General features: G+C 43.4%; 1 protein-coding gene and 1 long non-coding RNA gene across 2 annotated transcripts in view; one reads left to right on the top strand and one right to left on the bottom strand.

Moving 5' to 3' along the window:
- gabrd (gamma-aminobutyric acid type A receptor subunit delta) overlaps positions 1–3,610 on the bottom strand; it is a 32,756-nt gene extending 29,146 nt beyond the window's left edge. The window contains exon 1 of the mRNA XM_063193329.1: positions 3,499–3,610. Within this exon, the coding sequence (XP_063049399.1) occupies positions 3,499–3,610 (112 nt within the window). The remainder of the gene's footprint in view (positions 1–3,498) is intronic.
- A 1,473-nt stretch (positions 3,611–5,083) lies between these two features.
- Positions 5,084–11,513, top strand: LOC134443676 (uncharacterized). Its single transcript, XR_010033704.1, has 4 exons — positions 5,084–5,771; positions 7,427–7,563; positions 9,635–9,784; positions 11,154–11,513. It is a non-coding gene; the product is annotated as an uncharacterized LOC134443676 (long non-coding RNA).
- Positions 11,514–12,180: the final 667 nt, after the last annotated feature.

The following is a 12,180-nucleotide window of genomic DNA, read 5'->3' as shown; positions in this document are numbered from 1 at the left end:
GAGAGAGAGGGAGAGGGAGAGAGGGAGAGATACAGAGAGAAAGAGAGAGGTACAGAGAGAAAGAGAGGGAGAGGGAGAAAGAGAGCGAGATAGAAAGAGAGAGGTATAGAGAGAAAGAGAGGGAGAGAGGGAGAGGGAGAAGGCACGGTGTGTACGAAGGGCAGTGATGCGTATTAGTGATGAGCTCCCCCTCCTGGTGATTTGTGTATTAGTGGCGGCGCCCCCTGTAGGGCCGTTACATTAGTGGAGATATTAGTAATGGCGCCCCCTGTAGGGCTGTTACATTAGTGGAGATATTAGTAATGGCGCCCCCTGTAGGGCTGTTACACTAGTGGAGATATTAGTAATGGCGCCCCCTATAGGGCCATTACACTAGTGGAGATATGAGTGGCGGCGCCCCCTATAGGGCCATTACACTAGTGAAGATATTAGTAATGGCGCCCCCTGTAGGGCCGTTACATTAGTGGAGATATTAGTGGTGGAGCCCCCTGTAGGGCTGTTACATTAGTGGAGATATTAGTAATGGCGCCCCCTGTAGGGCCGTTACATTAGTGGAGATATTAGTAATGGCGCCCCCTGTAGGGCTGTTACATTAGTGGAGATATTAGTAATGGCGCCCCCTATAGGATCGTTGCACTAGAGGAGATATTAGTGGTGGCGCCCCCTATAGGGAAGTTACATTAGTGGAGATATTAGTGGTGGCGCCCCCTATTGGCCATGCATATACAGCACCAGAGATGCTGTAACCAATGAGAAGGGGCAGCTGAGAGTGTGTGACCAATGAGAAGGGCCAGTGACTGGAGTTGTCTGTAACCAATGAGAAGGGCCAGTGACTGGAGTTGTCTGGGTGGTTCTGCAGCTAGCTGGCGATGACGGGCTAAGTTAGCAAGCTGTATTTATGATGCCCAAATCCATATACATCAACAGAATGCAAGCAAGTGCAGGTCAAAATATTCTGCACTCGTGTGAAAACTAAACATCCAAAGAACATGACAAGATTCCTACCCATCAGTCATAACTGAAAGCCCAAAAGCGTAATTTTAAATGCCGAATCCACAAAACTGTAGGTACACACAACACTGTGTTTTTGTATCAACCACAATGAATGGTAGCCTCTGATGAACTCGCTCTCATGGTACAAGTAGTCTGGTCAGGGGGTCAAGGAAGTGCAAATTAGCTTCCGCCTGTTGGCATCTGTCCAATTTCTTAGTATGCTGCTGTATGGAAGAGTACGGCATACGCCGCATGGCATATGGCATAGTATGCCACCGTATGGACGAGCTGGGGACTAACTCTTAGGGTGCATCCCAATATGTGTCCTTGCCTCCTCCACTTGTGCTTGTCTCCTCGTTCCGCCTCCTGGCCCCTCCTCCGTGGAGAAAACGATAAAGTTTCCCAGCTGTCAGCCTCGCCACAACAACTTTTGAGGGACTGTTTTTCATTCACCATCCCAATTGCAAATGATAAAAAGACTTTACAATTGAGCTTTTGCAAGATATTGAAATAAAATGCTGTTGTCAGTGATGTCATCATGACGAGAAGCAAGTGGAGGAGGCAAGTGGAGGAGGCAAGGTCACATATTGGGATGCACCCTTAGTATGCTGCCGCATGGAAGAATAACTCAGTGCACAAGCTTGTGTAGCGTGCGGAAGTTGATGGGTGGTTACCAACTCCCACCAGCTCAAGGTGGAGAGCGGTAGTCTGGATAATGGGATGTACCCCCTGAGCTACAGAAAACTTTATCTTTCGAAGAAAGCTTGCGCCGAAAACGCGTGGGTCTCTGCTCCCATGTTTTTAAACTTAATAGCCATGTTTTAATAAAGGCTTTTAAATATTTTTCCACAAGAAGAGTGCCTTGGACTCCCTTTTTTGACAAGATATTGTTTTTTTCCCCAACACCAAAGAGCACCTTCAAGATTTTTTCTGAACAATTCCCTAAGCACTTCGGATTTTCTCTTGACTTGATGACTACATAAAACTTTCTTGTCACCCCAAAGGATGGGAGTCAATAATTAATCATAATTTTGCAAGCTAGAGCCTTTTTCTAGGTTTAGGTTTCATGATGAAAATGCATGCATTTATAGAGCTGCTAATACAGTAGCATTAGATGATCAGAGGCAATACTGCCCTTCTCAAATGTATTTGTTTTATGCTACAGTGAGGAAGCGGGGGGAGCGAGAGTGCATAAGGATCTTGCGTGGAGTAAGAAGATGTAGCATTGTGCCAGGAGGAGATTGCTTGCTTACAGTTTTGGATTTTGTGCAGTCTGTGCGTTCGAGCAGCTAAGAGACTCTATGATGCTGTGAAGCTGCAACAGCGGTTAGCGGTTAGCGGTTAGCTTAACTCCTGACAGCAGTGGGCATACTTGTATGACATGAGACCACAGGGGGTATAGAAGAATTAAAGGAAATAAACATTATGAGGCTTTACCACTAGGCCTATGATTATAGCTATGATATATATTATGGTACATTATGGTAGGTCTATATTGTTAAGTGCCGTAGCTATGGTATATTCTGGTACATTGTGATATGTATGGTATATTCTGCTGTTGTATGGTTAATAATGGTGTATTATGGTCTGTTATAATGGTATATTATGGTCTGTTATAATGGTATATTATGGGCTGTTATAATGGTGCGTTATCAGGCCGTGCAGATGAGGAAAAGGGTTGGCATGGCAACAGCAGACCACACCTCCCTCTCCACCACAGGATGGGCATGGGCATGGTCATGGCAGTGTGTGTGTGTGTGTGTGTGTGTGTGTGTGTGTGTGTGTGTGTGTGTGTGTGTGTGTGTGTGTGTGTGTGTGTGTGTGTGTGTGTGTGTGTGTGTGTGTGTGTGTGTGTGTGATGAAATGAGTGTGTGTGTGTGTGTGTGAGGGGTGGTTGGTGATTGGTGAACTGAGCAGCCAGCCAGGCGGAGCTAAGCTGTGAGGTTGTGAAATCTACAGCTTCTCATTGGTTGGCACACATGCTATTAGCCATTCTTAGCCAATCAGCACCGAGAGCAGAGCAGAGCAGCCACGCTATTGGCCAGCAGCACAGCCATGCCTGTCAATCATGCCCCGTGTGTGTGTCTGGACACACACTCTTTAGCTGTAAGCATGCATGCATATGTGTGTGTGGGTGAGTGAGTATGACATGTGAGCATGCATGCTTGTGTAGGCGAGTGTGTGTACTGCGTGTGTGTGTGTGTGTGTGTGTGTGTGTGTGTGTGTGTGTGTGTGTGTGTGTGTGTGTGTGTGTGTGTGCGTGCGTGCGTGCGTGCGTGCGTGCGTGTGTGTGTGTGTGTGTGTGTGTGCACTCAATAGCGCTGGGTGTGGCTGTGCTAAGAATGGCGTTGATGTGCGGGTGAACGGGCCAATGAGAGGAGTCGGATTCCGGGGATCCCATCTCTTGACCAACGAGAGGGCTCGGAATCCCATCTCTTGGACCAATGAGAGGGCTCGGATTCCTCTCTTGACCAATGAGAAGGCTGCGATCCCCCATCGTCTCACCTCCTATTCCCGGCCTGAAGTTTCGCGCGTAGCCTTTCATCAGCTCGTCCAGATTTGGCAACCAGGAGATCTCGACATCCGAGCCCACATAGTCGCCCACGTCACTCAACATCGCCCTGCAGACAGACACACACACACACACACAGGGAGAGAGAGAGACGTTAGACCTTCGTAAAGATTAGCCAACCAGGAGATCTCGACGTCCGAGCCCACATAGTCGCCGACGTCACTCAACATCGCCCTGCAGACACACACACACACACACACACACACACACAGGGAGAGAGAGAGACGTTAGACCTTCGTAAAGATTAGCCAACCAGGAGATCTCGACGTCAGAGCCCACGTAGTCGCAGACGTCACTCAACATTGCCCTGTGGGATAGAGAGAGAGAGGAGGGAGGGAGGGGTTAGATGTTTTAAAAGTTTCACGCGTAGCCAACTAAGACATCTTCACGTTCGAGTCGACATAGTCACCGACATCACTCAACATCACCCTGTAGACACACACACCAGGGCTTGGTACCTGCCAACAGGCCAAATGCTGGTAAAACTTGACTGACAATTTTAGTCTCACTAGCCACTTTGACAGTATTCTTATTCTTTGGTTTCACACATCACTGTAGATGTAGATTGTTTTAATTTGAAAATCAAAGGCAGGATAGAGAATATAGTAAAGAAAAATAATGCACAACTCTGTGTAAGATAAAGATTAACCCTTCTGTTGTGTTCGGGTCATTTTTGACCCATTTTCAATTGAAAGTGTGGAAAAAAACACTTTCCTTCATTGTCCTGGAATGAGGCTTCATCTAATCCTCAGTCACAATCATTTCAACACAAAAAAATATGTTTAATCATTTTAGTAAATTTTAAAGGTCTTTTTTAAAAAAAAAGTTACCGGTACATCTGTGGTGTGCGGGTCAAATTGACCCGGCATAGATTTTTGGTTGTTGTATGCATTTCTGGAAAGCTGTTGGTTGCCCTTTGTCCTCAGTTTGGTGATTCATGGTAAGGAAAATACATTTCTTGCCTAAAAGATTTTTTGCCAGCCTGTTCATATTACAAAGCCAATATGGCCGCCTGACAGTCCCATACACTACAATACGTCATATCTCCTGGAGTACAGATGTATTTCTGGTGTCTACTCATATGTTTTCATGGTCAGGGAATCAATTTCTGCATTGTAATGAGTTTTTTTGCACATTTGTTTGCAAAATAAATTTTCGCACATTATTTTGTCCAAAAAACTTATCAAAAATTCATAATGGCACCCAAACATGTAGAACTGGTCTTATACTTTCCATAAAGTTGATGTGGCAATGAGATAATGGTCCATGTTCATAGCATAATAGATTCAGAAGAATAGTGTGAGTTTTTTCATGTTCATTGAGGTGTTCATTTGCTATATCTTTGCATTAAATTGGCGGAATAGCTGTGACTCTGACAGAATTGTTATTTTGTATATTTACCACACTAAAATCATGTAAATATTGAAAAATACCAAGTCAACATATTTTAACTGCACTGTAAAAAAATATATGAGTGATTAGTTATGATAACTTGTATATTTAATTTATTCTGTTATACAAAAATGATTTATGAAAATTCAACTCATATGTCTGAGTTGTAGTTATTTGACTTGTACCCATAAGTTCTTTCAACACAAGGAAGTTGAATGAACTTACAATTAAAAGTTTGAGTGGGGTACCTCCATCGCCCCCTGCTGGCGTCCCTCACCTCTGCACCAGATTAATCTGAATAGCAATCTCCTTTTGACATCTTTAGGCTACTCCAGGAATAAGGCGTAACCTAACCAAATAAAGTTTTTATTTAAATGATTTTATCAATATCTTGGATATCCTTGAAACAAGCAAGAGTCCCGATGAGCACCAAAGGAGAAAAGGGGAACACATGAAGAATGACAATAATTAGAATTGGGAAATAGGCCTAATATAATAATAAAACATGGTGGTGTAGTCGAAGTCCATAATGACTTAGGTGTTCGGTGTTTTTGTGGGACAAAAAAAATCGGTAGGTCTTTTGTTTGTTCAGTAGGCCTAACGCAACCAGCACCGCTGCCCTCCCTCTCCCAGCTCCCACCCTGACGCAACTTGCAGAGACGTTTGTTACATTTGGATCACGCGCGCACTGTCCTAGTTCAGCCAGCCGCCCGCGCCAGAGAGAGCCGAGGTCGACTCATCCCGAAGTAGCTGACGGTCGACTCACCCCGAAGAAGCTCAAATGTCCTTCTCTTTCGTGAGGATTTCGCAACTAGTAAGTGTTTTGTATCATTTTAGCTACTTGTGCGCAGAGGAAGCCATGTCATTTGTGGCGTATACTTGTTTGACATTTTAGCCGTGAGCTACTCTAGGATGCTGGTAGGCTATGCTACGCTCGTATCGGTGCTTCTGAGGGTATTTGCAGGTGCAATGTATTGTCATTTTCAGGTGCTGCAGAAGAATAATTGCTGTTCTCAGAGAGATAAATACATTATATTTAAGATGCGTCTCTTGGTTAGTAGTGGGGAACAAAGTTTGTGCTGCATTCGAACTGATATGAACTTGGCAGATAGTGCCAGATACATTGTATCTATGTACGCTAGGTGCGTGTGTGGTGGGGGCAAGCTAGTTAGCAGGGCTGTGAGCACTGTCGCTGGATGTGGGTAATTTGGGCTGGGGTTTGCTATTCAGTGTCAACCTCATATGCATGGCGAATCTAGGTAGTTGTTTGACCTATCTCGGGGCAAATTACGTTTTGAAAATGGTTACGCTGCCTAGTTCCCCCTCAGTTATTGTAAGTCTGCTGGCTAGTTAGGAAATGTGTAAGTTTGTAGGCTATGCCGCCCGACTGTGCTTGTAGACTAATTGCTAAAGCTAGTTAGAGCCCTAGTTCCTATATTAGCTGGGTATTCGAGGCACGACAGGCATCTCAATTTGTTCTGAGACGAGAGTTATTTGAAGGGGGAAAAATGTGATTCGGGTTGACTTGACACTTCATTTATTGGAGTTTGCTAGCACCTACCAGAGTTAGCAATGTTGTCGAGTTGCTGGGTATTTTGGCGGGCGTTTGGCTTTGTTGACTAGAGCTCTAATTCGCTAATAGCTACGTGTGATTATTCTGTCGAGGTAACGTGAATGGAAAAGTGAGTTCTGAAGTTTACTTCATGGGTGAAACATTGTTGTGGATATTCACTTTTTAAAATAAATTAACAATTCGCTGTGAAGCATTTTCGGGTGTAATTGTTAGTTCTTATTGTCAGTCTTCGCTTCTAGTGGCTGCAACGGAGAAGGAAAAGCCCCACGGCTCGTACGTCGCCCACTCTCAATTCCATTCTCGGTTGTGCTTAGATCAGGGCTCCCAAACCTCTCTGGGTCAGAGGGCTACTTTTGTTCAAAATCCTAGTGCTGGTGTCTTGACATCATTCCTAAATCACACTAGATTGAATGATAATTTGCTTATAAGGAAATGTTTTTATAGGCTATATTATAGGCTATAGAAATAATGTCATATTCATATTAAGAAATGCATTAACTGTGTCTAAAATCTTGTAGTCGTGACTGTTTATTAACATTCTTGTTGGGCACCTCAGAAGCTCCTGGAGGGCTAGCTGGTCTACGGGCACCACATTGATGACGCCTGGTTTAGAGACTGTCTTTCATCCACCTTTGTGCCTTTCCCAACATATAGTGGAGTGCATACATGCAAAATCACCACAAAATGGTTCACTTTGGTATGCAAGTATGGAAATTGGCACAGATGTTCATTAGAATGCACCCCATCAGCTAATGGCGTTTACCACCCAAAATCCAAGCCATTTTTCAAGAGGGCCACCCTCTGCACTTGTAAACAAGGCCAAGAATAGTTTAATTAATGATGCAATCGTGCAATTAGTTTGAAATGAAATGAAATGTTTCTTTGTATGCACTCAGGCAAAAACTCAGTGCAGTGGAATGCCCGGAGGTCCTGGTCAACAAAAGAAAAGGGAAGTGACTGAACCTGAAGAAGTCAAACTACTGTCCGGATTCTCCACAAGGGCAAAATGCTGGAGTGATGGAGGGGCATTTAGGTATATTACACACACACACACACACACACACACACACACACACACACACACACACACACACACACACACACACACACCATTCCTGTGTATCTACAAGGTACAGCACTTTAACACTTTAGGCGCTTTTTTCTTTTTCCAAAAATACTGTACCTGTCTAGATCTCAAGGAATCAAAACGTATTTGTGTAACACAATATCTCAACTAAAAAGTTGACTGAGTGCTTCACATGCACATGCACGCACGCACGCACGCACGCACGCACGCAGAGGCACTGAAGGCAGCCGCATGGCACCGATTATTCTGGGTTCAGTGATGGACTACACCAAAGATGTCAAACTGAAATTCACAGTGACCCCAAAATCAAAATCTGACAATAATTTACTGAAGTAAAAATGGGCTAAAATAGAGCAAACACGTACCATACTTAAATGATAACATCTGAAATGATCTCTTAGGCCAAATAGAATGACCGTATGGGCTAGATTTGGCCCCTGTCAGTGTGTTTGACATCCCTGGAGCACACCGTATGCACTTACTGTTGTGTTCATAATAATAGCAGTGACTTTACAAAGGTGAGTAAATGTCAAAATGCATTTGGGACGGTGCACATTCTATTTCAAAGCGAAGAATTACATTTTATGATATCTCACGGAAAGTGAAGACATGTAATGTTCAAACAAATAGCAGTGTTTGTTTACATCTGTATTTGGAAACTCGATGTTCTGTCCGAACTAACAAATTCTTGAAAATTCAGCTTTGGTGAGCATCTTAAACTAATATGTTGTTGCATCTTCATGGTTTCTGCACTGTTTCGCATCTGTGGTGCCTGGCGTCGACCAAAGTCTGGCAACCGTCAGCAGGTATTGCAGCTCAGCTTAATTGTACTAAATTCTACAATTCCTCTGCATTTTTTGGTTTTGCCTCATAAGTTGCATTTTTTGTCAGCCCACATGCTGTCTATGAGATTAAGGTCCGGGAATTGTGCTGGCCACTCCATTAGTATGCTGTTTGTCTGGTACCATAATTGTTCTTGCTAGCAAAATCTTGGTTACAGAGAAACAGCATCCAGCACAAGTGGTGGTTCGCTATTTTAGACTTAAAGCCCTGTTTGTGTGACTTCTGGGGTGAAGTAGAGATGTTCTCAATGTTTGACATTTGGTGCTGAACGGAGCATTTGTGTATTCAAGACTGCAGCTCCCCCACCTTTACATTGACTCCAATGAAGCACTCAAGCAATCGGTCATAAAATGGCATTAAACTTTCGTTTGCAGAGACATTTCGTTTGCAGAGCCATTGTATGATCAATTGCTTGAGTGCTCCATTGGAGTCAATGTAAGTTGCGGGGGGGCTGCAGTCTTGGATCCCCAAATGCTCCATTCAGGACCAAATGTCAAAATTGTGATGAGAAGATCTCCACTTCACCCCAGAAGTCACACAAACAGGGCTTAATGTCTAAAATAGCGAACCACCACTTTAATAGCATTGCAAATATGTGGGGTGACATAAAAAACCTGCTGTTGGTGAGGCAAAATCAAGACATGCAGAGGAATTGTGGACTGTAATACAATTACACTGAGCTGCAATACGTGTGGACCGTTGCCGGATGTTGGTTGACTACATGGACCACAGATGCTAAATTGTTACTAGAAACCATGGTTATGCAACAAAATATTAGTTAAGCATGCTCAGCAAGGTAGAATTTTTTGAGAATTTGTGAGTAGGTACAGAACATTTTTGAGTTTCCAACATAGACCGAAGTCAACACTGCTATTTTTTTTAACAAAACATTTCTTCACTTTCTATGAAATGTCACAAAATTGAATTACCTTTCCAAATCTGAATAAGTACTGGCTTTGAAATATAATGTGCAGTGTCCCACAAAAAATGCTCTTTAAAGTACAATTTACTTGAAGAATTTTGACATTTACTCACCTTTGTAAAGGCACTGCTAGTATTATGAGCACTGTATGTATGTAGTGTATTGACTGTTGTGTACTGACTGAACTTTGCTCTAAAGTCTGAAGACTATTGTCATAGCATGTGGACTTTGTGCTTGTGCAATTACATTCAGATGGAGGTAATGAAGAAAGACCCAGACAACACAACAGTGGATGAAGTGATGTCTGCTACTTTCTCGCTTCGCCGTAAAGAAACAGTTGGGGATCAACCCATGGTTGCCGACAGCATGGAGAGATGGCCGGCCATGTTTTCTGAACGACAGGTATACCAAAGACAACCTAGCGTTTGAGATTAACCAATTAGTCCAATGTTCTTTAGATCAAGAGTGTGACACTCAGGCACGGGGGCTAAAATCTGGCTTACGAGATAATTTCAGATGTCTTGACTTACACACAATTCAGTGTGTCACAGGCAAATGACTGGGGCCCAGGCCAGTGTAATATCTCACCCTCATATGCAACGGAATATGTACAGGGACGTGCATGCTTGCACAATTTTAACCTGTTTTTCATTCAGTATATAGATTTTGGGCTGAGACTTCGTTCCAGATTTAGATTTTGGCCCACTGTGAACTTGAGTTTGACACCACTAGATGGATACCATTGCGTGAGCTTCCTTCTAGGAAAGACCAGAATTTTGTTAGGTTTTTTTCTAGTGTTGGACTATTATCACCCTTAACATACTGTGTTAGTTTTTACTGATGGCTAAAGCTAATTTTTTTGTAACTTAAGATGTTTTTACAGAACTCTTCACAAATAACAACCTCACACTAGATGAACAAAACTCTGTAGATAGATGGTTTATTTAACCCTTTAACCCTCTGCCAATTTGAATATGCTATTGTATTGCACACGCTACCCTTGACTTGTCAGTACCCGGTGATGCTGCATTTTTCGACTCAGCCCATTACATTATATTACATAGCGTTTAGCAGACGCCTTTGACCAAAGCGAATGACAAGGAGAAATATAAGCAAGAACAGGTACTGACAAGTCCAGGGTAGTGTGAGAATATGCACAGGCACATTTGAACTAGCCTGGTTCACACCAGACTGTTTGTGTGTAGCTTTGGCGCCCCCTGGCGGAGCAGAGCTACACACACTACCGTCTGGTACACAGCCATAGAGCACACTCCGTCTCCAACCAGAAAATAGACGGAGCATTTATTTCTGAAATATAAACGGTAACTCACATTGAGGAGTCACAAGACAGATTAGAGACTACATTGACTCTTTAAAGATTAACAGGAAGGTTTTTGAAGTAATTTGTTGGTGAGGAGGCCGTGCAGAAGCAATAAATGCTCCGTCTATTTTCTGGTTGGAGACGGAGCGTGCTCTATGGCTGTGTACCAGACGGTAGTGTGTGTAGCTCTGCTCCGCCAGGGGGAGCTGAAGCTACACATAAACCGTCTGGTGTGAACCAGGCTACATTTGAACTACCGGTACTCTAAATAATGGGAATGGGTACTTGCGAAATTTGCCTCTAAGTATTAAGTGCCTGGTTGTGCAATTTTAGCCCATTTTTTATTTAATAAATTTTGAGTTTGACCAGCAACTTTGTCCCAGATTTAGATTTTGTCCCTTAGAGTTTCACCCCCATGTTCTAAACATTCACAATTTTTTCCTTCTCAAGGCCCATGGTGACACACTTGGAGAAGCAACGAAAGACATCCACCTTGGAATTCTGATTAGCTACGAAGTCAACCAGGAGGGAGCCTTTCCAGCAGCTTGTTTCGGAAGTTGTGGACTCAAGCTGAGGCGTTGTCTGGTTGTATTTTCACTACCACACGTTGCAGAAACGAATACGTACTTCATGGCGCTCGGACACTGCAGGTTAACCGCATATATTATGCCTAACAGCAAGGCCACACCGTTGCCATATCGTTTAAAATTGTGTAGCACAACGATTTCCTCCACAACAACTGCCACATGGAAGACATCTGCTGGAGGTTGGAGCTGTAGACCTGGTATGTTAGTCAAGTCTAGGCACTGTGTGTGCATGTGCGAGGCGCGCACGCACACACACACTTCAGTTGAGTGTTTCAGGGCCACTTTGTGTCCCTTTCTATTCCTTAAACCAGTGTTTCTCAACAGTGGTGCCATGGCACCCTGGGGTGCCAAACACCCCCCTCAGGGGTGCCGCGGAAACGTGGCTGACGGAATGTGAAAATGACCTAAATAGATAAATAAGTTATGTAATATAATACATATTTGTCTAAATTAATGCTTAGTCAGTGGAATCTTTCATCCACCATTTACGTTTACATTTTTCATCGACTATTTACACAATGAAGTAAATTTAGGTCACCCCAGTATGGCCTACACATAACCTGTCGAAGATAAAGCTGCAACTTTGAACATCTCCAAATGTGTTACTTATCTAAGTTTGTGTGATATCGGATGCAATACCAGGTTACGGCTTGTTGGTTTGGGTGCTTTGAGATTCTTCATGAATTGAAAGGGTGCCTCGCCTAAGAAAAGGTTGAGAAACACTGCCTTATAACTTCTGCCAATTTCAATATGCTGTTGTATTGCTCACGCTACCCTTGACTTGTCATTGCCTGCTCTCACTTGATGCTGCATTTTTTGACTCAGCCCTTTCTGAGATCTGAGCTATTCTAATGGGGGCAGACTTTGCTTACATTACATTTTTTTTTAAC

This window comes from Engraulis encrasicolus, unplaced genomic scaffold, assembly GCF_034702125.1.
Source record: "Engraulis encrasicolus isolate BLACKSEA-1 unplaced genomic scaffold, IST_EnEncr_1.0 scaffold_34_np1212, whole genome shotgun sequence".
Classification (NCBI taxonomy): Eukaryota; Metazoa; Chordata; class Actinopteri; order Clupeiformes; family Engraulidae; genus Engraulis; species Engraulis encrasicolus.
The sequence above is the reverse complement of the archived record's forward strand: the minus strand, read 5'-3'. Positions and strand labels throughout refer to the sequence as shown.